This window comes from Carettochelys insculpta, chromosome 1, assembly GCF_033958435.1.
Source record: "Carettochelys insculpta isolate YL-2023 chromosome 1, ASM3395843v1, whole genome shotgun sequence".
NCBI classification, from domain to species: Eukaryota; Metazoa; Chordata; order Testudines; family Carettochelyidae; genus Carettochelys; species Carettochelys insculpta.
The window spans coordinates 157,272,501-157,298,040 of record NC_134137.1 but is presented as its reverse complement, the minus strand read 5'-3'; the positions used below and the strand labels follow the sequence as shown (position 1 = coordinate 157,298,040).

The window sequence follows — 25,540 nt, the reverse complement described above, 5'->3', positions numbered from 1 at the left end:
CTGGGTGCACAACTGGGCTGGAAGCAGCCGAGCAGCTGCTGGGGGAGGCGAGCGGGGCAGTTTTCTACCCCCGGTGACGTGCCACGGGCAGGAGAGGCCGGGCCTTTCTGCCCTGCCCGGCTCTGTCTCCTCTACCGGGCGGGGCGGGGCCGGGCCAAGCGCCCCCAGAGCGAGGAGCACAGGCAAGGCCTGACCAGCCGGTGGCTGGACCTGCCACGTGCTTCTTGCTCTGCAGAGCGCAACTCCGGCCTAGGCGGGATGGCCCCGTCCGTGCAGTAGGGGGCAGAGCCGAAGCCCATCGGCGGCAGCAGGCGCCCTTCTCCTGCGGCCCGGGGGTTGTAGCCTATGGGGCCACGCGGCCGAATCCCCGGGGGAAAGAAGCCCCGTTGCTAGAAACCCGCGTGTCACTGTCGGTGTCTCGGCCGCGGTTGCCGGTGCCTCCTGCGCCCCAAGAGCCGACTCTCTCCGGGGCTGCCGGGGAATGAGGCACCCGAGCGAGACGCCGCCCCCTGCCTAGGGCTGGTAACCGCGAGGGGCAGCGGTGCCGGTGGCCCTGTGGGGCGGCGATGGGGGCAGACAACCCCCGCCCCGCCACTCCTTCTTAGGGGCCTGGCGATCCGCGCCCCCGAGTCCGGCTGAAGTAAGGCCGAGCCGCGCCCGCCAGCTGCTGCGCCCCGAGTGCCCCTGGGAGCGAGAGGCCGGCGGAGCGGAGGCTGCGCTTCTCGCGGGGCTCCTGCCGGCTGGATTGCGGCGCGGCTGGTTTCTGAGCGCCCCCCGGAGCGGGAAGCGGGGGCGGGGTGGCTAGGACGCACCCCCCAGTAGTACCGTATGCCCGCCCGTCCGGCTGGCCCGAGAGGGGCTCGGCGTGTAGCGATGCTCCGGCCCCGGCGGGCCGCGCGCTCTGCCTGGAGCCCGCAGCCGGGAGGCGGCAGAGTTTGGCTGCAGCTGGAGAAAGTTACTTCCTCAGCCGCCTGGCTGCCGAGAGCCACGCGGCGACGGCAGGGCGCGGAGAGGGGCGCTCGCCCCGGGGCAGTGCCGGTGCCAAACGCGGAGCCACCCGCGCTCTTTAGACACCTCCACCGGCCTTTTTTGTCTTGTGCGCGCCGCAGGGGGGAGCCTGGCGACGGGGAAGGGGGCGGCGCGGGCAAAGCGAGGGGGGCTGTGTTTCATCGGCTCCCACTCCCCGGGCGGAGCGGCGGCCGGGCAGAAAATATACACCGGCTGCGCGGAGCTGCAGTGGCCATTGCTCCGAGAGCGACAGCCGGGGAGGTTACTCCTCCTGGCCGGCTGGAGTTAAAAAAGGCGACTGTCCCCGTGCGCGCCCTCCTGCCTTTCCCAGCGCTGGCTGTCAGTCCAGGAGCTCGTTATCCTGCCACGGCATCCGTTTGTTTGGCTGAGCTCAGCAAGGTTTTCTCCTCCAAGCACAACTATAATTGCTGTAATTCTACTGTAGCGTTTGGATCATGGCAGTATTTTGCCTTTCCCCACCCTGCCATAGCGCGCTCCAGTGTTAAATTAGCAGGCTGCGGAGCGGGGGGGAGCCTCGGTGAATGCAAGTTTGTTAAAAAAAATAAATAAATACAACAGCCAAGTGACTTGGCAAAGGCGAGATCTCCTCGCAGGGGATCCTCGCGCGTCAGCGGGGCTGGTGATCACCCCTGCCTTGGGCTGCCGAAGGGCGCCGAACGAAATTGAGCTCCGTCGTTTAAATGCCTGGTTGGGCTAAAGGTGGGGGGAGCGGGGCTGGCTCGGGCCCCCTCAGAGCACGTTACACGGCGCCGGAAAGCGTGGCCAGGGCAGGCGTTTCGGGTTCAGGCTACGCCACTTGCTCCAGTTTTGCAGAGTTAGTAGCACCGCCTCGGTGCCTATTTCTTGCAAGAGTCAGTGAAACCGAAATGCACCCTAAGCTTAGCATCTGCAACGCGGGTCACCAGCTAAGGAACAGGCTTTCTCAGAAGCGCCTCTCAACATGCAGTCCAAACGGAGCAGACGGCCCCGTTTTTATGACAAGCAACAGCTTTCTAATCCAGTACAGGTTGCGGTATTGCATGGGTCTTTTCTTCCTTTTTTTTAAGTTGCTTGTGAAAGCGAATCAAGCCGATTTTTGTCAGCTGATCTGACAAGCCATCAGTCAGGAGGCTTCCAGGTCCACGCACCTACCAAGCAAATTTATTTCCTTAATAGTAGAGAGCGGAAAAATGCACATGGTAACAAAAACTGAGCAAAACTAAAAGCACAAGTGCCCTTTTATGCAACCCACTAATACTACTTCTATTGTGACAACTCAACGCATCCTTTTCGCGAGACAGAAAATGGGGAAAGTAGTCGTCTTTAACAACAAATCTGACCAGTAAAATCCGGACAGTCAGAAACTAAGTTGCCTGAGGGCTCCGTCTCTGCTCTGTGTTTGCTCTATTAACACCTGATTTCTAGGGTTGTTTTTCATTGGAAGCATTGGCCTGGCTCTCAAGAAGCGTTAACAGCTCAGAAGGGACAAATCGAGTCAGCTGTGGGTTTTGAAGTGTAATCGTGCCCAGGGTCGTCCCAGGATGGGTGTGAAAATGTGTCTGGGGGCAGAAACCCCTCTGCCCCGAGTTACAAAGACTTTCTTTCCCAAACCTCGTCCTCACTCCGGACCCAAGCGGGTGGGAAGGGCGACTGGAAGAAATACAAACTGGCAAGCAAAGCGAACGGGAGTACTCGTGCAAGGCAACACACGGGGGGAAGCTAGCAGGTTTCCTAAGGGGGGTCTCAAACCGGCTGATCGTGTCTCAGTCACGCCTGTTTCTCGCGAAAATGTAAAAGAGGCTATAGTCGGCATCCTCACTGAGATGCCAAGGGGGGAAACGAACGCCCAGGCCCGCCTGTCTATTTTAAAAGGTACAAAACAGGGGGAAAGAAATACCGTGGGGAGCCTTTATCTGCCCGACAGCTCTTGGAAATCACGTGTGAGTTTATGGTTAATTTGTGTGCGAGAGTATGAGAAAGAGATATTATTTCCACTGCCTGTTATTATACATTATTTAATGTATAATTATTATAAAATTAATTGCATCTATTTATGCACACACGTCTTATTTACAACTCGCTCCGTTTAAAGCCTCTCAAGTTGCGGCTCCCCCCTGAAAACTCTGCCCTGAGGACTGTGGATGTGTATGATTCATAGGCGAAACAGAGCCTTTCCCACCCAGCTCCTGAGCCCAGGGAATCATCCCCGGGCGCGAAGGAAATGTTTTAGGGCGACGAAGGAAACCAAGAGCGAGATCCCTCCAACGTGTCTCCCGCGAGGGGAGGAGGGGAAGGGGAAATGCTCATTTTACCAGCAGCCGCGCGGCTAATTAAAAGGAGCCCGTTAAAATCCAGCTGGGCTGTGCAAACGGCGAACTCAACCCGCTGCTGGGGCCGCAAGGCGCGAGAGGCAAATCCCCCAGCGCCTCGCAGCAGCAGCAGCAGAGGTGTGCTGGGAGCGGCCGAGCTCACTGGCGCTGGCACCGCCCGCGGGCCGGGGGAGCGGAGCGAGCAGCCGGCGCTTGGGTTAGAGCCCGGCGGCTCCCCCGGGGGCTGGAGCTGGTCGCCCTCCGCGCCGCCCCGAGGGTGTGCGAAGGAGGCCGCCCGCCCCGCACTGGCCCGGGGAAGAGCGAGCCAGATGTTCAGCGCGGCCCGGCTCCCGCTTCCCGAGCCGGGTGTTTCTAAGCCCTGGCTGCAAGCGACCGCGGGAGCCGCCTTTGCCAAGCGCCGCGCCTCGGCCACCTCCAGCCGGGCCAGCGGGAAGGGGGAAAACCAGACACGGATGCCTGCCCCGTCCCTGCAGCCCGCCGCGGCTGTTCCCTGGCACACGGCCTCTGCCCTGGGCGGGCGGGGTCCCTGGGCGCGGGGAGCCCCCGGGGGGCCCGTGGCCACGGCGTTGCCCCCGATCTCGTGCCAGGCTCCCTTCCTGGTGCCGGCCCGTCTCACCTTCCTACCCCCCGTCACGCCGGCCGGGGTCACGGCTGAGCACCGGCTCCGCCTCGCGTCTCCCGGCGCCGGCTGCCCACGCGGCCCGCCCCGTCTGCGCACAGCCCGGGCCGCCGCTACACCAGTGTACGAGCCGGGCCCGGCGGGGCTCCGCCCCAGAGCCGCAGCCCGCGCCAGGCGCCCGGCCGAAGTGCCTGCGGGCCTCGGCGGGCTCCCAGCGCTGCCCCCATAGGCGCCGAGAGCTGCAGCCGGGCCGCGCCCGGGCGGGAAGGAAACGCCCTTCCCGGCTCCGCAAGCGCGAGCCTGAGCCCGGCCCCCCGCCGTGCGAGCCTGCGGGGAGCGATCGCCCGGCCAGGCCCGACGGCGGAGGCGCGGGGCTGGAGCCGCGGGGCGGGGAGCGAAGGGAGGGGGCGGGCCGCTCTTGCAGGTGGCGGGGCGAGGCGGAAGGCGGCGCCGATCCCCGCGTGATCCAAGCCGGGCTTTGCGCCTGGCTGGCAGCCCGGAGCGGCCCTGCCTCCGGCGGGAGCCAATCAGAGGGCGGCCCCCAGCACGTGGAGGAGAGGGACTCCGGGGCAAAGCCATTGCCGCTCACTACACTTGTTCCTAGTGTCCTGAGCAGGAAGAGGGGCGAGCGCAGCCGCCGGCGGGGGGGAGCCGAGCACACTCCGGCCCGAGCCCGAAGCCCCCTAGCCCAGCCCCCCACCCCCGGCCGGCCGGGCGGGCGAGCCAGGCCGCCCCTTCCCGCGGGGGGCGACGCAGAGCCATGAGCCACCAGTACCAAGAGGAGAGCTGCCCGGAGAGGCCCGAATGTAAAAGTAAATCGCCAACTTTGCTCTCCTCCTACTGCATCGACAGCATCCTGGGCAGGAGGAGCCCGTGTAAGATGCGGCTGCTGGGCGCCGCGCAGAGCCTGCCTCCGCTGCCCGGCCGGCCGGACCAGGACAAGGCCGGGCAAGGTAAGCGACGTGCACCGGCCGGAGTGCGGGGCGGCGGGGCGGGGCGGGGAGCGCTCTGATGGCCTGGGAGCTGCGCGGCCCTCGCAGCGCTCCCCCTGCTGGGGCGCTGCCCGCCCGGGACGCGCCGCTTGGCCGCCCCGCGCTGTATTTATGGCGACGGGTTTGTGTGAGCCGCGGGGCTGGAGTAGCCGTCGCGGCTGGGCTGGGCTGGGCTGAGCTCCGCTCCTCTGCCCGCCTGCGGAGCGGGCTCGAGCCGCTCTGCGATGCGATCCCGCGCGGGGAGAGCTGCCCTGGGCTCGGCTGGGCTGGCTTGGGGGTACTCTGCTCTCGGGGCAACTGCGGGTGACTGAAGCTGAGCCCGGCGCTGCGGTGAGCGCGGCTGCGGGTTCCCCGGGCGCGGGTCCCAGCCTGAGAGCTGCGCCCGTCGGGCGTGCTGGGGTCCCGCGTGTCGGGGCGGTCCGGCGGGGCTGTGCGCCCTGGCCAGGCCGAGCCCGTAATCGCGTGAACGGAGACTCGGGGTCGGTCGGGAACAGCCGGCGGGCGGGGGGCCTGTATAGTGGCGTGAAACATTTGGGAGCTCGGGGGCGCGGGGCTGGGAGTGGGATGGGCCGTTCCCGGCCGGATCGCGCTCTGCCTCCAGGCCGGCCTCTGCCCGACGCCGGGCTCCTTCGCTCGGGGAGATCCTTCCCAGCTCCCCGCCAGAGCGCCGGGCGGGTCGGACTCCTCGCCCAGGCGTAGCCGCCGCGAGCCCTCTCGCCCCGGCGGGGCAAACGGGGCTGGAGCCTCTCGGCCGGGGCGGGGGTTTGCCCCAGCTCCCGGGGCTGCTGGGAAAGGGTTAGCGGGGCCGGATCTGCTGAGCCCGAGCTGCCAGGACTGAGCCAGGCTCGCCCCAGGCCTCCGGCTCCGACCTCCCGCGGGAGAGCAGCCCCGGGGCTGGGGCAGGGGCCAGGGCGGGTTCCACCGGCCGGCAGCTGAGCACGGTGGGGATGTCCCCGGCCGGTGGCTGCCCTGACCCGGTCTCTCTCTCTCTCTCTCCCCCTCCCCCTCTCCCTCTCCGTGCCCGGGGCGCGCTGTGTGTCTGTCTCCGGCAGGATCCCCCAAGGGCAGCCCCCCGTTCGAGCCCGCCGAGCTGCACCTGCCCCCCAAGCTGCGCCGCCTCTACGGGCCCGGCGGGGGCCGGCTGGGGCCGGGGGCGGCGGGGCCTCGGGGCGAGCGGGCGGAGGGGGCCGCCGCCCCGTCCTGGGACACGCTGAAGATCAGCCAGGCGCCGCAGGTGAGCATCAGCCGCAGCAAGTCGTACCGGGAGAACGCGCCCTTCGCGCCCCCGCCGCCTGCCCTGGACGAGCTGGCGCGCCCCGAGGAGAGGCCCGGCCCGGCGGCCGCGGGGGCCCCCGAGGAGGAGGAGGACGAGGAGGACGAGGAGCTGCTGGAGGAGGAGGAGGAGGACGAGGAGCTGGAGGAGGAGGACGAGGAGGAGCTGCTGGGGGAGGCAGGCGGGGGGCTCCTGAAGGAGGCGAGGCGCGGCGCTGCCCCGGCCGCGGGGCCCGACGCCGGGGATCTGTCCCCCAAGGAGGAGCTGCTGCTGCACCCGGAGGACGGCGAGGGCAAGGACGGCGAGGACAGCGTGTGCCTGTCGGCGGGCAGCGACTCCGAGGAGGGGCTGCTCAAGAGGAAGCAGCGGCGCTACCGCACCACCTTCACCAGCTACCAGCTGGAGGAGCTGGAGAGGGCCTTCCAGAAAACCCACTACCCCGATGTCTTCACCAGGTACGAGCTGGGGGGAGAGCGCGCAGCGCAGCGCAGCCTGCCCGGCCCCGCGCGCACAGTCCAGCCCTGGGGCTGCCTGCCGGCCTGCAGCCGCATCCCTCTCGCCCACCCCCTGGCCGCAGCCGCCGGCCGTTCCCTCCGGGCCTCCCCGTGGCACCCCCGGGCTCTGCTGGGCCGGGCGTTCTCCCCACGCTGTGGGCAGCTGGAGAGCCGCTGGAATCGCTGCTCCGCTGGTGGGGCGCGCGGGCGGGGAGGCGGGGACGGAGGGAAACTTTGCTCTCAGCTGTCTCGCCTGCAGAGCCCGCTGGCCGGGGCCAGGTCGGGGCTGGCCGGCCCGTGGCTCAACCTGGTAATGTTCTATTTTTATCCCCCGCCTTGACCCTTCTGCATATCCACCGGCGAGCTCGCTGGGTATCGGTTACGCAGGGCCCAAGTGCAAAGCTGGAACCCTGCCCTGGCCGGGGAAGTCCCGTGGGAGAAGCTCGCAGTGGTCCGGCTTTGGCTTCCTAGCACATTGCACTCGCTGAGAGCTCCGGTAACCCACTGCCCGCAGCGGGGCTGGCCTCTGCATACGGGACGTGCCGCGAGCCGTTAGCCTAGCTCGGAGGCAAGCCGGGGTGGGGCGGGGGTCTCCCTCCCGCGCACGCAGCCGGCTCTGCTGGTGTTGCTTACGCCGTTTGCCTACCGCCCCTGTGCCGCCCTGGCCCAGAGCCGCGGGCGGCCAGGGGAGAGGTGCAGCCCGCGTTTGTTTGCAGCCCTGGCCGGCCCTTTCCCATCCAACTCCTCTTCGCGCGCCCCGCTCCGCGCGGCTTAGCCCAGGCGCTGGCTTGATGTACACGACGGGGGGGGGGTTCGTTCTCCCACGCCGCGTGGTGAAGCCAGATCCCGAGGAGACAGTGTCGGGGGGGGGGCAGAAAAGCAGGGAGCGAGTAGCCCCCGGCTGGGGCTCAGCCACAGCCCCCTCCCGCCCCCGGTGCCGCACTGGCCGGTGGCAGGGAAAGCAGCGCCCGTTGGGAGCGCACCCAGCGGCGCTGCGCCCCAGCACTCACGGGATGCGGGGGCTGAACTGTGGTACCCGGAGCGCGCTCAAGCTCGGCCGCAGCCACCCCACTTCTGCCGGCCCCGGCCCGCAGCGAGCCCGTCTCCCCACGAGACCCACGGAGGCATAGTGTGGCAGCCCGAGGCGCTGCGCTGCGCTCTCCCGGCGGGCCAGGGGACCGGTCCCACAGGACTTTTCAGGATGCTGTCCTGGTGCGGCTCTTCCCGGCCCTCCCCTCCGGCCGGCTCGGAGCCGTGCCAAGCGCTCGGAAGGCTTTGGCTGCCCTCGGGCCGGCGGCTCTGGGGAGGCAGCGGGCTCCGCAGTCCCGCTGTGTTCTCCGGAGCGGAGCGGGAGCTGATTGCGCCCCGGCCGCTCCTGGGCGAGCTGGGGAGCTCAGAGGCGGTTTGCTAACCCCCGCCCGGGGGCCGCCGCGCCTCAATCGTGGCGCTGCTGGCTGCGATGACCGGGCAGGGGTTCGGCTCCGCGGCGCCGTGCGGTGGGCAGCGGACACGCCAGGCGCCGAGCGGGGTTGGGCTAATTAGGTTTCCAGCGCGCTGAGCTGCCAGGCCCGCGCGCGGCTCCAGCGTGACAGCGGAGGGTCATTGCGGATGGCCCGGCCCGGGGCGGGGCGGGGCTGGGGGGGGACTTGGCCTCCGGTGCCCTCTGAGCGCTGCCGGAGGGAAAGCCTGTCATCAGCTCTGGGTCAGTGGCCGCCCGGGAGGGAGCGCCCGGAGTCCAGCTGCGCGCCGGGTGCGGCCTCCGCAGAGCGGCGCGCGGCTGCAGAGGGCCGGGGCCGGGCCCGCCTGGGGTGGGGGCGCCGGGCTTGCGCTCAGTCCGGGCGCGCTCCCGGGGGCCCGATCCTGCTCCCCTTCACGCCCCCCGGAGCTCGGCCATTGACTCGAGCGGCCCCGAGCCTGGGGCCGGGGCAGGGCCGCCCCCTGCGCGCCCGAGGGGAGTCTGACGGCGCGGCGTGTCTGTGTGCTTGTTTCCCTCCCAGGGAGGAGCTGGCCATGCGGCTGGATCTGACCGAAGCCCGAGTGCAGGTGAGTCCGGACGAGCGCTGGGGCGGGCGACTAGGCGAGCTGCGGTCGGTCTCCCCGCCGGGCCGGCCCAGCCGCGCCCGCTGGCGCTGCGATCAGCCCGGCGCGGGTGGGTCGGTACCCACCCCTGGGCCCTTGGCCGTTCTACCCAGGCGCGCTGGTGGGGCGGCCGGGTGGTGGGGGGCTGCCCGCCGGGCAGGGAGAGCCCGGAGATGCCCCTCCCCAACCGACCCCCCGATCCGTGGGCAAGCCCCCCAAATCGCGCGGCCACGCGGGGTGCGGGTTGTTAGACAAACCCGCTCTGCTCCAAGCAGGTATTTGGCCGTGATTAAATCTCCAATCGGGCTTCATAAAAGCCCACTTAGTGCTAGAACAAACAGGCCATTTGAAGGCGAAATGTTGTTTGATTTCCTCTCCGCCTGCCCAAGGGGCTGGCTAATGCTATTTGATTTCCCATTTTTGATAGCAATAAGCCCGGATTGATCTAATAGCGAGTGAGTGCAATGCTATTAAAGGTGTTTGCAGCCCCATACCAGAGTGCATTTCCTAACCGGAGTCTCATAACCAAAGAGACGATAAACACGAGGATGCCCTGATTGCCAACAGAAAACAGATGTCTCTGGGTCTGAAGCTGAGCAAATCACTTTACAGTTAAAATCAGGCGCTGATAAAGCATAATAAATTCCATATGGCTCATTTAATACACAACAGCTTCTTGCATTAGAGGGGCTAATGATGAGATTTGTCCCCTCCTTTCTGTTGACACATTTCTCCATTGTCAAACAGAGATGTGACAGCAAATCAGTATTTTCAGCTCAGGGGACCGAGCCGTGGGAAAGTTAAATAACTTTTTAAAAAGAACGACACCCCCTTTCTCCCTTTCCCTATTCACTGGAGAAGATGTAATTAAGGGAATATGAATTATGAGAGTCCCTTCGTTTACCTTTTGGGTGTACTGAGACTTATTAACTCAATGACGGGGAATTGCAGTGGGGACCGCTTGCTAATTGAGTTTTAGTCGGAAGATTAGAAGCTTTTTGGCTCCCTGGAAGAACATTATGTCTCTTAGTACTTACGTCTACACGTAGCATCGCTGGTTTATTCGGTTAGCTGCAGGAGAGAGGTGGTTTCATAGTGATCTGCCAACCGGGAGCCATATTTAAAGGTGGAAATTGAACCCCCACCGCTCCACCGAATTAACAGATTACCTCTTATGAGGGCTCGCCTTTGCTGTGTGTTATTTATACTTTGCTGTTGAGCGAACGTTTTCCGTTAAAATGCAATGTTTTATTGGTCTCTCCTCTTTCAAAGAACAAACACGTTTGGATTAACCAGTGTGTAGGGGGAGGTTGCAATTCCGTGGCTGGCTAACCAAGTCATGTAAACTAAATCCGGAGAGTAGAGCCGGGAGATGCATATGATTACTTCAGGAGGTTCGCCTTTTTTTTTTTTTGGTTGTAAATTACATTTTACTTGCAGTCACGATTTTTTTTATTGCTTTTAATCTTTGAAAAGCTGAAGGAGCCTAAAATGATACCGTTTGTAAATATTAAATTCAGTGAAAGCTACCATGCAGATCTTAGTGTGGGTGTGTGTATAGATCACATCATAAAAATAATTTCGTTCTGGTGGGAATTAATTTTTAGAACCTTTGGCTACAGCAGTAATGTTTCAGTTAAAATGTCCATAAAAGAAAGCATTATTGCATGCTGCCAGAACCACCGCCATGCTGTCAAGTATTTAAATTAAAACGTTTTACTCTCCACTCAAACCAGTAGGATGCCTCTGCAAAATGGATACACGTTAGCTTAAAAAGAAACGTCCCAATGTTGTCCGTGTTTTCAGCGGCTCGTTATACTGCGTGTTAAATGTTACGTACGTGGAGAGTATTCTGGACACGCGTGTGCGCTTCTTTATACCCGTGAAATGTAAAGCCGGAGCCGATGTGTTATTTATATATAGCATATAGCATGAGCAACCCTCCTAAGGATAAAAGGCTTAACGGGTCAGCTCCACCCCAGCCTCGGACTTTCTTTCAAAGAGGCAATCGCTTTACCAGCAGGGTAAATACAGAACCCAGGAGAAAGTGATAAAAACGCTTTCATGAAAGGTAACCACGCACCGCCCACTTCAGGGTTTGTTTAATCCTGGCTTAATGTGCGAGTTATTTGACCAACCCGGGCCATTTAGTATTCCATGTAATGACAACAAATTGTCTGCCCCCCCCATGGTTACCTAGCACAACTGCCATTGGTGGTCCAAACCCCTGGCCGGTTCTGACCTCCAGCCCGCTGCTGGGTGTGAACTAGAAATGCCCGAGGCCTGGCCCGACCATTTCTCCTCCTTTTTTTTTTTTTTTTCTGGGCAAAGCGTTGGGAGGCGCGCGCAGAACTATTAAAACCCCTTCTCTTTTGGCTTTCAGGTATGGTTCCAGAACCGTAGGGCTAAGTGGCGGAAGAGGGAAAAGGCTGGGGCTCAGACACACACCCCAGGTTTGCCTTTCCCTGGTCCCCTGTCGGCAACTCACCCACTCAGTCCATACCTTGATGCTAGTCCTTTCCCTCCTCACCACCCAGCTCTAGACTCCGCCTGGACTGCTGCCGCAGCAGCTGCTGCCGCCGCCTTCCCTAGTCTACCTCCTCCACCTGGTTCTGCCACTTTGCCACCCAGTGGGACCCCGCTAGGCCTCAGCACTTTCCTGGGCGCAGCTGTATTCCGGCACCCCGCCTTCATCAGCCCTGCGTTTGGCAGGTAACACCGCCGGCCTTTGCCATTGGCAAACGCGGGGGGCAAGCGGGGGCGGCGGGCGGGGGGGGGTGAGCTGCCCTGAAAGGTGGCTCCTGCAACCCAGCCTGTGCGCCCTTCCTTCGTGCCAGTCTCTTGCACGGGCTCGGGACGCACCTCGCGGACGAAGTCACACCGAAGTGTGGTGGGGCGGGGCGGGGGGCGGAGCTCAGGCAGGGGCGTGGCGGGCGTCCCAGCACTCTCCCGCCTGGGATCTGCCTGGGCGCAAGAGAGGGGCGAGGCGCTGCGCTGGCTGAGGGTTGGCAGCGCTGGGTCAGGAGGGAGAGGGCGCGCCCCGCGCGGGTGGCGCCCCCCAGTGGCTGGGCGCCAGGGGCAGAGCTGTGCGACTCAGTCTTTGGTGACGTGTCACTTCCTGCGTTTCGCCCCTTCTGCTCCTGTCGCAGCCTGGCCCGGAAGAGCCCGGCGTTGCCTTGGCCGCACTAGTCGCGGGAGCCCGTTCGCCGCTCGGGTGGCTCTCGCCAGCAGCGCAGTGCGGGCGCGTTGGCATTCGGCCTCGCAGCTGGGGCCGCGGGAGGAGGGGGGGGTTGGTGTTGATTGGGCGCCCGGGTCACATGCGGCGCTTCGGCTCCCTGAGGCTCGCGTTGTCTCCGTGCGTCCCGCGCTGGATCCAGCGCGCCGCTCTAGAAACGCGCCCGGGTGGTTACTTCAGTCACTGGGTCCACCCCAGCCCTGGCCCTCGCCTCGCCTCGCGCAAAGGGCCCCGACCCAAGACAAGTGAAGCGTTAAATAATTAGGAGACTCGCCCTAAAAAAAAAAAAGAAAAAGAAAAAAAAATTGCTGCGGAGTATTTGCCCGGCTCTATTTCTCTGTGTGTTTTCCGCCTCACTCTAGCAGTCATGTAAGACACCGAAATAAAAGAAGCGCCTCACATATATTATAGCTTCCTTTCTTTAAATGAAAACCAACCGATGAACGGGAAAGTCTGTAGTTCATCACACAGACAGAGAAACAATAGGAGGATTTATTAAGCTGGAGCGAGAAGTGAAAATAAAAGCGAACGTAACGGCAATGAGCTCTGTTTCGGAGAACAAAGAAATAATAGATTCAGCCCACTGAGCCTCCACTTTCACAAAATCAGCGTCGGGCGGAGCATTAAAAAACCCCCGAAGTAAAATTAGTTTCTTCATACAAACCAATACAATTAAATAGTTTATGCATCAAATTGTAGTCAGTGACTCAATTTCCCTAATGGCACAAGTGATGTTACAACGCTGTCACGCCCCCTGTTTAGAGCGATGATTTCGCAGTTTCTCACTCCTCTTGTAGCGTGAGCGCCGGCCTGCTCCGGCTTTTCCTCCCCTGCCAACGCATGGGAGAGTGGAGTGTAAAAGCGTACGGACATCAGCCTGGGTGATGGGCGAGGCGATTAAAATAGGCACGACAGAGCAAATGGACGGCCACCTTGAAATGTAGCTTTAAAACTGCTGCATCCAGCAGGTTCACCGCAACGGGGAGTGCCTCCCGCTAATCAAACCTGTAATTGTTTTGATATATATAGTATTGCAAGATTTTACCAGGAGAATTAAGACGAGCCTAAAAGCTTGTGTTAAACTGAGCAGTAATTGACCTTTTAAAGGGAATGGATTCCGTTCTTGCCGGTGTTAATATCTGCATCAAAGACTCCGAAGGCGGGGGGGGGGGGGATAGCAGCAGCCAACGCGGGAACTTAGCGTGCTAGGGCTTAGCATGGAGACCTTGCTGCCTTCCAGGAACACAGTTCAGTTCCTAGCCGTGCTGATGTCAATAATCACATCCTTGGTTAATGGAGAGTCTGTACCTCTTGATGTGCCAGTCAAGGGGGGGTCAGGCGCGCGCTCCGGAGTGACGGCTCCGGCGCGAGGAGCGAGGCACACGAGAGGGAAGGCATGGAGCAGATTGTGTCATTGAGCCTGGATGCTAGGTTGCTGCCTCCTAATTGGCATTCCACTGCGAGGCACGCCACGGGAATGCCACTTCCTGCTGGTGTGGGCAGCAGCGCTGAGGAGCGGCTAAGGCACTTCGGGCGACGGGACGCGCAGAGCCTTTGGAGGAGGACTCTGCTGCGTGGGGAGGGGGAGAGGAAGAGCTCCACGGGCGGGGCGGGGCGGGGCGGGGCGGGAAGAGGCTGATGCAGGAGGTGAGGGTTTGCAGCGTTGCTCTTCGAAGTGATCGCTGAGGAGCACCCGGTCCCTTCTGGCGTGTCTCTCCCGGGGGGTGGGGGGCGCGAATCGCAGGCTCCGCTGCTCCCGGCCGCCTACTGGAGGTTGCGCGGGTGTCACCGGCACCTCAGCGGGAGTGAGACGCGCCTCCTTTTTTTTTTTCTATATCTTTTGCCTGCCGGTGTTGCGATCTCTCCCCCCACCCCCACCCCGCACACACCCCGGCTTTGTCCTTCCTGCCGTAGCGACAGCCCTGCGCTGCAGAGCTCTGTCCCGGGAAAGCGAAGAGGACAGGGGAGGGAGGGCAGGCACAGCCCCGGCACCGCCGCTTCTCACCAAACACCAGCCAGAGACACGCGCCCATCGGCTGCCTGGGTTTTGACCACCGTGTTTCCTTTACTTGCAGGCTCTTTTCCACTATGGCTCCCCTGACTAGTGCTTCCACTGCTGCTGCCCTACTGAGACAGCCCACCCCTGCCGTGGAAAGTGCAGTGCAGTCAAGTGGGCTGTCAGACCCAGCAACAGCTGCAGCAGACAGACGGGCTTCTAGCATAGCAGCTCTGAGGCTGAAAGCAAAAGAACACGCAGCTCAGCTCACACAGCTCAATATTATCCCTGGGAACAGCACAGGGAAAGAGGTGTGCTAAAATACCTCCAGAAAGCAAGGTCACCTCAGCTCGCACGAAACAAGACCAAATGGAAACAAAGAGGACCAGCGACTAAGACATTGGATAGGTTCTCGGGTTAGGAACTTGAAGAAAGCAAGCATCCTTTGCTTCAGCGCTCACACGAGTGACCCAACATTTCCAAGCTCCTGAATAAGTAACTCCTTGGCTGGTACATTTTAAAAGTATACACCACATTCACATGCATTTCTTCATTGGTCATTAGATTAAAAAGAGCTCCCCGTAAAATGGCTAGAATTAAAGGTACAGCCCTTCCTTTTTCTCTCCCCTTCTGGCCAGCTGGCTAAATAAATAAGCGCATCAGTGCATTGCCACTTGCAAAAAATAAGTAAACTTCCCACACAGCTTCTTAAAATAACATCTTCGGATGTTAAGTTGGTCTGGCAGGAGCACTGGAGAGCTATTTTACATGTTATTGCAGGCAGCTGCATGTTAGCAGCCCAGGATGCTGCCAGTGCGGAATGAAAGCGAAGTTGAAGCTGTAAGATAACCAGTGCACTTAAAAAGGCAAGGGGTATATCTTTTTCTTGTCATAGTCTTTAACACTACACCAACCAAGGGTTTTCTATCAAACCAAAGGGAAATACACTGCTAGAATATGGACTGTTTAAGTCACCAAACTGTGATTATTGATTCTGTACATACCATTGTTATAAAAAGAACAGAGCTTTGTATATTTGAAATGTTATAAAACAATTGCACTCAGTGTAGTACTGTAAAAGTTTGTCATTCTGTAGCTTCTTAGTGTGGTGTAGATATCATAGGGCTCATAGACAAATATTTATGTACACCCCCTTTATTTAACTTATTAACCGTAGAGGTTTCCGAACCCCTAAAGAGGCAATGGTACCGTACTTTTGTGTAATGTCGTTATTGTTAACACGTTCCCTCGCTATTAAGTGGAGAAGTGCCACACTCCGAAAATAAAAGCGCTATAAAGATATATGCGTTTAACACGAAAGAATCGTGAAGGGTACATTGAAGTATATGGCATTGAATAGGGTCACGGGCCACACCCCTGGAACTCCCAGCCGTGGAACTCAGGGGGGCTGTGGTAAGGAGCAGGCTGACACCCCTAGAGCTGCTGGGGGGCGGCTGTCCTGGCTGCAGGGGGGGCGGGCTTCTCTGCTTGCCAGGCCCGCAGAGGGCAATCCCTTTGAAAAGAGGACTCGGTAACTCGGGTGTTACCGCGCCTGCCCTCAGAGGCCAAACGACGGGCCGGGGCTGCGAAGCGGCACCTTCCCCCAGTCCTGTGTGGCGGCTCCAGCCGGCGTGTGCCCGGGCTGTGCGGTAAACGGCTTAGAGACGTGAGCCCCCTCCCCCGCCCCGTGCTTGCGGGCGCGGCCGGAGGGCAGCGGGCGGACTGGCGGGAGTCAAACTTTTAAAGCTGCTCGGCGGAGGTGGCGGGGAAGGGCCGCGCCCGCCTGTCCCGCCGCCGTCACTGCAGCCGGACCGGCGCGGGCGGCGGGTCCGTGTCCCCAGCGCGGGAGGGGAAAGTCCCGCACGGAGCCGCTCGGTCTCGCGCGTCCGGCGTGCAGGCTCCGGGGGGCCGCTGGGAGCACCCGGAGTTGCCCCGCGCTGGGCGGGCCGCTGTCGCGCGGGCTGCGGCGAGAGAGAGGCAGCGCCGGGCTGCGGCTGCAGCGCCCAGGAAGCGCCCGCCTCGGCTGCCTGGCGGGAAAGTCCGCCTCGTGTCCCAGCGGCGCGGCGAGGTCCGGCCCGCCGGGCAGGGCGCCCTCCGCCGGGGCTGGCGCTGCCCGGAGCGGGGGCAAAGCACAGGATCCACCCTCCCTCCCCGGTCGCTAACCGCTCCGCGGCCCTCAGCTCCCAGCCCGCAGCCCCGCTGCCGCGCGGGAAGGAAAGGGCGCCCCGAGCGGCGGGCTGCAGGCGCTTGCCCTGGGGTTGGGGGCGCGGTTTGATCTCCTCGTGAGCGCTGCTAATGGCGTGGGGGGGCGGGCCGCCCGCGCTGCGAGGCCTGGGGCGCCTGACACCCGCCGCCAGAGCCGAACTGACGCCCGGGGGCAGCGGTGGGGCAATATGTTTGCGCCGCCAGGCCAATCCAATCCCCCCGGCGCGTCCCAGCAGCCTGGGCCGGGCTACAGGCGTAGGCAGGCGGCAGTTCTCCCGCCCCCCCGGCCGGCTTTTCGGCAGAGGAGGGAGTTGTGCCCAGAGATTCTGGCAGTGGGACTAGGTGGAACACCCCCCCCGCGCAAGTGGCAGCACCATATTGTTTAGCTGCTGAGCCCCCCCAGCGAGGCCACCTTGACGTGCCTCGATTGCTTGTTTGTGTGAAGAAGCCTCAGTTCCCCAGATTTAGAGTGTTCATATAGGTGGAAAAATTAGGAGGGGAATCCCGTTTGCTCCTGGCCCTTATGAACCGTTCAGGGGGACGTGTACATATGTACTGGAAGGAGAAGGGAATCGTTATCAAGCCATTACGCATTAAGAAATGTCATTCAGTCATTTTTATTCTTTCTGCTGAAATCTTCCTAAAAGCCCGAATCATACTTCCACAAGCAGCAATTTTGCTAATCCAGGGGGTTATTACTCTGGGCCCTTATTAGGATCTATACTACTGGCAAGCAATCCTATAACGTTCTCAAAAGAAGTTTACCTCCGTGTTATAAAACCAGTAGTGGTATTTATACTGTGCAATAATTAGTGTATTACTTGAATCCACTAACAGGTTCATTTTATCTCTGCACAAAACCTCTGGTCTGCTTATAGAAAGCTTGTGCCTCCTTTGGTGCTGTTAAAGTGGTGACAGAGTGAATGAAGGCTGGTAGCACTTTCTCCTTTTGCCTTGCCTTAATTCCCATCTCTTTTTGCTCTCATCCAATTAGTGCAGTGTATTAAGCGGTTTATCATCTCATAGTCAGCTATTGAGAGAAACAAGGCGAACACTTTGCAATAGAGCCTGCTCTCCTTTGACACCCTCAGGTACTTACATATTCCACTGTGCTATGAATAATAGAGGAAGAATAGAGCACTAATTCCCTCATCAAAGAATGCCTTGTCTGCTGCTTTGCTCAACAACACCATTCTGATCAAAAGAAAAGCAATAAAGCTTAGCATAACAAAACGAAACCTACTTATTAGCTTAGTGGTTAAATTAATGCAGAGCCGCTGCTATTCAAAACCAAGGTTTGAAAACAGCCTCCAATAACCTGATAATGCTGCTTTCGGGATGAAGGAATTTTAATCTGAAATTTGAAGCTGGCACAGATGAGTTAATCTATTAAACTGCTATAAGGAGAATTCACTGCAGCCTGTTCAATTAAGAAATATTTAAGGTGCTCTACAGAAGACAGGCAAATAGAGCAAAAAGGAAGATGGGCTCAAGTTTGGAATTAGCAAAGTGTATTTTGCAGTGGAAAAAAGATTTTGGCACAGGACCAAAAGGGTTTGCAGTATGAATTTGTTTTTTAACAACACACACATGCCTTCCCCATGTGAAATTTGGCTCTTGAATTTATGTATCAATATTCCATTCCACAACTGAAAAAAAGAAAGAAAAGCGAGAAAAAATATTTGTAGCTCTAGTAGATTTGGGGGCTGCAGCAGGGGGGAGATGGAAAGGAGACCATAGAGCAGTTCAGCCTAGATCAGTTTCAAAATACAAGCCTCTGAACTTCTACCTCTTCTGAAATATTTACAGCACTATTATGTGTATCTATTTCCTATATACATAGACTATTGAAACAAATGATAGGCTGGGAAATGCAAAATCATCTTTCTCCAGAACCAAAAAGAGACACATCGCTTAGGGCTTGTCCACTGTAGGAAACAAGCAGCTGTTCTTTACCAGGAATTCAACTCTGACCTGACATGCAGCAAAAATTGCTTGAAATTGGGAAAGCATTCATTTCCCATTTGATTGTGGCTGGTTACAATAACCCTAGAGGGACAGTTTCAAGAGTTTGTCTTCTCTGAATCATAAAAAAGAGCTTAATCATTCTTTTCTGTGTGACAGAAGTACAACTTTACTGAAGTTACTAATGTGGATACTACATACTGCGGCACTCTTCACAGTTATTCCACACCCGGTCATTTAATTTTAACTCCCTACCCTATTGAACTAACAGACTCTTTAACAATGATTATACTGAGATACAAATGCCATAGGAAAAGGTTTTGCCTTATGCAACCATTTAATTCGTATATAATACTTAGGTGTCTTCAAAAATGCCATCCTTTTACTTTTCTAAAAAATTTTACCCAGACATATTGGTAAAGTCAAATAATTTGACTAGACATAGGAATATACAGATTAAAAAAGGCAGACCATTGATTATTGTATCTTTTAAGTATCTGTAACTTGATTATTTCATGAAGACATCAAGGCCTTATTTCAAACCACAACATACGAGAAATTATCTGCTAAAATGATCTGACTAAATATGCCACATGAATTACAGCACAAGTAGCATGGCGTGATGCATCCAGACATATGGAATAACATTGACCCCAAATGGGTTAACTGTTGACAACCACATCCTCATTTACTTTAAAAGGACTACTTGTGTGCATAAAACTTGTAGGAGTTAGCTCCACATGAGAGAAAGTAAATGCATACTTAGACATACACAGATATATGAACACAATAGCTATATATATTCACATACCACTGATACTCCAGAGCACGCTCTGGTACAGTTTTATAAACAACTATGATACAAACATATGTGTTCAATCACACACAATGCCTTTGGTATCCAGTGGGTTTGTGCAGGTACTCTATATTTTCTAGGCTCAAGCCCTTTTCTTATTTTTCACTTAACCAAACTGACCTTTTGAAAGAAGAGATGCACATACCTCTGTAAACTATATCGTGAATTTAGAAGAAGGGACTTTAAGAGTAGGTGCACAATGCAATAAAATGCCCACTGTTGGCCAGTGTCAGCATATTTGGGCTGTGGGGCTGTAAGATTGCAGTGTAGATGTTCAGGCTTTCTTTGGAAGGCCATGCATTAGGATCGGCCCCACCCCTTTGAGTTTGGTATAGGCAACAGATCCAGTCATATTTTCTTTAACTACAAAACTTTATTTTTTCCTTCAAGCAATATGAAACTTTACATTGTATACTGTTCCATATTTTTAAAAGCATTTTATAGTTTTACATTACTGTATGAAACTGAAAACCTAACAAAGAATGTAATACTTACTGAAAAGTATAAACAACCTTAAATTTTTCCTCCTCCTACACAAAAGAACCAACCATTTTTATTATAATTTCTTGTCATTTCAGTTTGTCATTTTACTTGCAGTAAACAGGCAATAAGATTTGTTTATAAAATCATCACAACTTCAGCATGGCCATAATAATTTTTATCATGAAGCAAACTTCCTCTGTTTTTTGGCTACACTGCATTGCACACTTATCATTGACTGTTTTATATGTTTTTTTTGTGTACAATAAAGTTAGATATCAATTTGCTTGGTATTTGCATCTGGTAGCTTGCTACTTTTATTTATTTCTTGAGAATAGCAATACATTGCTTATGTTTAAGCACAGAGAAAACTACATGTAAAACAGAAAAAAAGTTCTCTATTTTTGGTAACTTCATGTTATAAAATTGCCATCCATTGTTCAGTACATAAATTTTAAAAGGAAACACACTTCAGACAAAGGTACTGGGGCACTTAGGAGGCTTTTAGTTTTAGTATTGTTTCTCACTGGTATGTTTACGATGGGAAAGTAGATAAACTATGAAAAGGCAAAACATTAGTGCTCCTACTAAGACCTCTACTAACCTCTCTTCCTGAGAGCACCCCTACTAAATACCCTGGAGCAAAGTCTAGGATCACTTACATTCCAGCAACTCTCACTGGGAATTATTCAATTAAAGAAGCAATTCTTCCAGCCCCTTATCCCTCATAGGTCTAGATAAAACAAATAGATATATACTACAAAATCAACTATTCAGGTGGCCCAATAAATCACTGTGTTATGTTTTTATCTTTACTTTTTTTCTCTGCTGAGAAACTAAGATGATTAAAACACATCTGTATTTTATGTAGGCTGAAATCAGAGTATGAAAATTTAAAATGGAAAAGCCAGAGGAGAAAAGAGAGGTGGTGATTTTTAAAGGACAAACTTCTCTTTTCCATTATCACTTAATCATTATCGTCCATTACTGAGATCTCCCACAGATTTCACTATACTGAAGGTCTGAAAGAGTTTGCCGAGGTTTACTTCAGAATAGCCACTCATGGACAGAAATTTGTCAACTGTGTTCTTCAAGCTTCTGTAAACCTCTGTCTCATTTTTGGTGAGCTTCCTCTTCATGCTGTCTAAAAATAAAAGAAAAGGATTAAAAGATCAAAAAGGAAAACACTTTTTCACTAATCTTGTAAAATAAGGCATATTAGCTGCTGTTGAGACATAAGACAAATTTTACTACAATAGCTTCAGACTTTTGCTGTGCTCTCCTCCCTCATGCAGGTTTATCTGCACGTTTAGGAAGGATGTCAAACTTGTGACACACAAAGACATTGCATGTAGTTCAACAAAGAATTAGTCTGACCAACGGTTATGCCACAGCTGAGCTGGCACAGTACCTCCTTTCAGTAAATGATAGGAAGTGCTGCTTGTCCAGTAATGCTGTCCAAACGGAGGAGAGGCATGAAGGTTGATGAGACACATTGTCAGAGAAAGCTGGTTGTGTTGTTCATGAAAAATGATTCTAAAAATTGGGATCATGAAACTGTTCTTATTGAGGAGGCAGGCCGTCTAGTAGTTATAAAGGGATGGGGCTTCTGGAGATCCAGCAGACTTCAATGGAGCCATGACCTCATCCTTTATTTTTATTCCTATCTGCACTGCTGGAGCACTGAAACACCTTGGGCAGGTCTACCTCTCTGTTCCCAGGTCTCCTCTTCTGCAAAATAGGAATATTAATACTGATCTATCATTGTAATGCACTTGAAGATCTTTGATGAAAGGCATTATGTGCATGCTATTGACAGAGGAGGAACTCCCCATGGCTGCAATTTCCTACCCTCACAGACAAGTAAGATGAACGTATCATCTTAGCCGATAGGCCTTATGCAGATGACACCAGCTTCTCTTAATGCACCGATGAATAGTCCATTCCAATGTATTTGGTTGGCATGATATCTCTGACAAGATACCTAAGGGATGCAATAAAATATTTGTTTCTTAAACACCGGATGAATTTACTGGCAAAGCCACTTTTTAAAATTTAGTTTCATAGCAATATAGAACAAATAGACAACCCCCTTTATCTGTGAGTGCCTTATCAAAAATGACATGCACAATCCAGCTAAGAGTAAAACTGGCCATACGTCAACAATAAAACGTGTGGTAAAGATCACGTCCAACAATACTTCTCTTTCAAAACAGGTGCTAATCATGAGCCACCCTCTCCTTAGGCCCAGGTAGACAGACCTCATAATACACCCAGGCCACTATTCAGATTCAGACAATTTGGGACTAGTGGATGCACAGGAAGGAAGTGATTCAAAAGTGAGAGTCCCCACTTCTTTTATAGTTGGAGGAGCTCCAGGTGAAGCATCTCATCTGTTCAAAACTGTGACAGTACGGCACAGGGAGATACATATGCAATCTCTCAAAGCAACTCTCGCCCCATTTTGGCATAGCACAGGTATGCATCTTGCAAGCACCCCCCAGTTTAGCTACTGCACATAATTCTTGACCAGTTACAGCAAGTCCCACTCCTCACTGCCCTTTGTGCAAAGACTGAAGCATTTCTTTGCATTATCGGTATCACAAAAATGCCCCAAATTATATATCCCAGGTTAAAAAAACCAAGAATAACAATTCCTTCATAACTACCATGTACTATATGTTGTGGCTTGCTAGAATAAAATAAATCTTAAGGCGGTGAGCTTCTCCCAGGAACAATGAGATATATATTTTAAAAATAAAAAATAATATAAATACAATTTATAAATATATATATATTTATAGGACCCTATGAGTTTTCCATTCCAGCCATGCAGGGTCAGGGTAAAGATATATAGATGCTGAGGTGATGACATCCCATTGATTTAACTTGTGCCCTATTGAAGGAATGAAGAAAGTCCCATCTAATGTATGAAGAACTGGGAGAAAAACATTAGACAGGATACACAGAAAGTACTGGGGAAATATAATCACAAATCTGGAATTTTGTAAATGTTATAAAACATATGACCTTTGCAAGATTTTTGAAAGGAAGATCACTAGTCTAATAATTTGATACAATATACCGGGCCTAAGGTATTATTTTTGATTTTTCAATTCATATGCTTGGCTTATTTACTCAACAATTTCCACGTAAGCCTATTTTTGAACATATTAATGCAAATTTCTTTTGTTTTAAAATTATGATAAACAGGTTAAAAAGCATACACCCCATTTTAGGTACTTTGCAAGCAATGCTAATAAGCAAGACATGATTCCCCAAAGGATTACATTTGTGCTTAATTTTAAGCATGAGAGAATTTACATGCCCAACTTTCATACATATATTTAAGGGTTTGCAGGATCAGGTCCTACGTCATCAATATATGGAGCCTATTTGAGTATAACCTGGCTGAACTACTATTTGTCACTATGCAGTCAAATACCTTTTACCACTAGAGAAAAGTTAACTTTAAATTCAGCCTGCAGAGAATTAAACAAGCAAAACAGTTTACGGATTCTGTACTTTAATCAGATCACCACAGCATAAAACACATGTAATTAACCTGGAAACACTTTAAATGTTAGGCCTAATTAAACATAACTGAAAAGTGACATTAAATCTGTAGAAACTCAAGATATTGTCAAACAAAAACTAAACTAACCATAAATACTCAAGACACTAAACAGGACACATAGTGCTAAAGTGTAAAATAGATTAGAGGATTTTGTTTGAAATTACTTATGTCCTCACAAAACTGAGGAATCATGTCCCTACGGTACCAACAATTGTATCATGAAGTGTCTAGATTTGAGGTTCAAACTTAGGCTAAAATAGTTTTAAAGCTTCACAGAGCCCAGGAGAGACTAAGGAGAAGTGCATCAATGTACAGAAACAGCTGCTACATATGGAAAGAGCAGGAAGACACATCAATCAGGAAAAGAACAACTAAACTGAAACAATAAAGCAATACTGAAGCAGAGAAAAACACACACACACACACACACACACACACACACACACACACGTATCACTCAAAATCTGGCTCAAGCCATTCCACCAGCAGTTTGTAGCTTTTGTTCACTAGATGTAAACATTCATTGTTCTCAGTAACCTTTCTGCAAATGTACATGAATTTCTTTAGAAGGATTTCTTGATGAAATATCTTTTAAGGCAGAAGGGAAAAGTGGAATGGGAAAGGAGAAATAAAAGTGGCTACAATAAATTAGTGGGAGGATAATTTTAAATCTTAATTATAAAATACAATGTTACACCACTAAATTCAGACTGCAGCTCTCTCTGCAGTACAGCAACACTATGCATTTGAATGACACAAGTGTATCTGATGACTGGGGAGAACAGATTTAAAGAACTGTAGTAATACAGTGCAGGGGAAGATGAGAGAGGACACAGCTCCTGATGTGTTTACCTCCTCTGCTGATGGGATATTGACTTTTCCCACCAGGTTGGTTAGAAAGGGGACTATTTACGCTGCCACACAGCAGAGTAAGAATGACAACCAGCATCACTCTGTGCTCCTCTTAGTAAAAGCAACTGTGACCGCTGTATATCACACAGTCAGTCAATACCTTCAAGTTACCATACCATCCAACTTAAAAATGCATATAAAAACTCACATTTTCTTCCTAAATGAGAATTTACTCAATAATGCACATAAGGCCCTCTGAGAACAAAGCTATAAACATAGAATGTAATTCCTTTTCAACACTTGGGAACAAGTATGAAACTAGTTTAATACCTGTTACTAGTTTAGTTTAATATCTATTACCTATTTTTTACATAAATGTCCACACACAATGGCATGTATTCATTTACAATTGTTAATATCTGAGAAATTGAATATAATGTACAAAAAGTATCAATATTTTTGCAAAAATAAGGGATGAAATTTAAAGTTTTTTTTTTCAACAGACTTTAAAAGTGGAAATTAAGATGTGGTTTAATTTTGCAAGAGAAATCTCATATCATATTCCCTAATATAACATAATAATGCTAGATAAAAATTCAGAACCAAACTCCTTTGTCAAACTTGTATGGAGAAAAAGAACTGCTTCACTCGTCTTAACACAGAATGACACACACTATCAGACAGACATACATACTTCTATTAAACATCCTATGTGTTTCTCGCTCATCCCCCCTCCCCTTTTCTTTTCAACTGAGTGAAGAATACTCATTTTTTGAAGAGGTATCTGAAACTTATTTGCCCTGCACAGTTGTGTTGACTGATAAAACAAAGATGGAAAGATCTCACTTTATTGTTAAGTATTTTCCACTTGCCACCCCTTACCTTAATTCCTATAAAATCATGCATGTAGAACCTGATATTAAAGACCTAGCACTGTTACTCTTGTCTGCAGGATAGTGAAAAATTCCTGGGCTTTATCTATTCATTAGGCAACTGGACTCTGACAGGATAATCAGAGTGAGAGTTCGTGGACTAATAACCACACACACGCCTGTGTAGTTTGTGTGAGAGAAAAAAAAATACAGTTCCTGGAACAAAATTTCAGATTGTTGGTTTATCTAAAAGCAAATAAAAACATATCCTGTCATGCACACGTGTTAAGGATTCACAAGATCACACATGCACAATACCATATCAAATACATTTATCTGAACAAAAAACATAATAAATTCCAAAGCATTGGGAACTAAAAAATTTCCAACACCTACTAGATATTATATTTTAATTATAGCAAACTTAGACACACAGGCAGCAGACTCTGCTGCAAATATCTGTTTCATTTATTTCTGTGCAAAGGCAGCAAACAACAGTCAGTCATAATTGGTTCTGTCAGATGTTACATAGTCATAATTGTCTCTGTCTAGAGGTGTGTCAATTTATTGCAAGTTAAATAAATATTCTGTCAATTATGAAATCAGGTAATGTGACTCATTTTTAATTGCATGCCTCCCCCCATTCTAATATGCAGCATCCCATCCATACCTTTAACCTTAGCTTTGCGTTTCTACAATGTCAGTGC

General features: G+C 53.3%; 2 protein-coding genes across 3 annotated transcripts in view; one reads left to right on the top strand and one right to left on the bottom strand.

Moving 5' to 3' along the window:
- The first annotated feature begins 4,717 nt into the window (after nucleotides 1-4,717).
- ARX (aristaless related homeobox) lies at nucleotides 4,718-14,920 on the top strand. The gene is made up of 5 exons (XM_074983381.1): nucleotides 4,718-4,910; nucleotides 6,002-6,677; nucleotides 8,714-8,759; nucleotides 11,179-11,507; nucleotides 14,106-14,920. The coding sequence occupies exons 1-5, from the start codon at nucleotides 4,718-4,720 to the stop codon at nucleotides 14,344-14,346; spliced, it is 1,485 nt and encodes a 494-aa protein (XP_074839482.1). The 3' UTR covers nucleotides 14,347-14,920.
- A 4,485-nt stretch (nucleotides 14,921-19,405) lies between these two features.
- Nucleotides 19,406-25,540, bottom strand: part of POLA1 (DNA polymerase alpha 1, catalytic subunit) — a 373,413-nt gene continuing 367,278 nt past the window's right edge. For both annotated transcript variants that reach the window (XM_074983379.1, XM_074983380.1), the window contains one exon: nucleotides 19,406-20,676. In XM_074983379.1, coding sequence (XP_074839480.1) covers nucleotides 20,507-20,676 — 170 coding nt within the window. In that variant the 3' untranslated portion in view covers nucleotides 19,406-20,506. The remainder of the gene's footprint in view (nucleotides 20,677-25,540) is intronic.

Coding starts and splice junctions, on each gene's coding strand:
- ARX (XM_074983381.1), top strand. CDS start 4,718: ATGAGCCACCAGTACCAAGAGGAGAGCTGCCCGGAGAGGCCCGAATGT. Junction 4,911..6,001: donor CCAGGACAAGGCCGGGCAAG/GTAAGCGACGTG, acceptor TGTCTCCGGCAG/GATCCCCCAAGGGCAGCCCC. Junction 8,760..11,178: donor TGACCGAAGCCCGAGTGCAG/GTGAGTCCGGAC, acceptor TTTGGCTTTCAG/GTATGGTTCCAGAACCGTAG.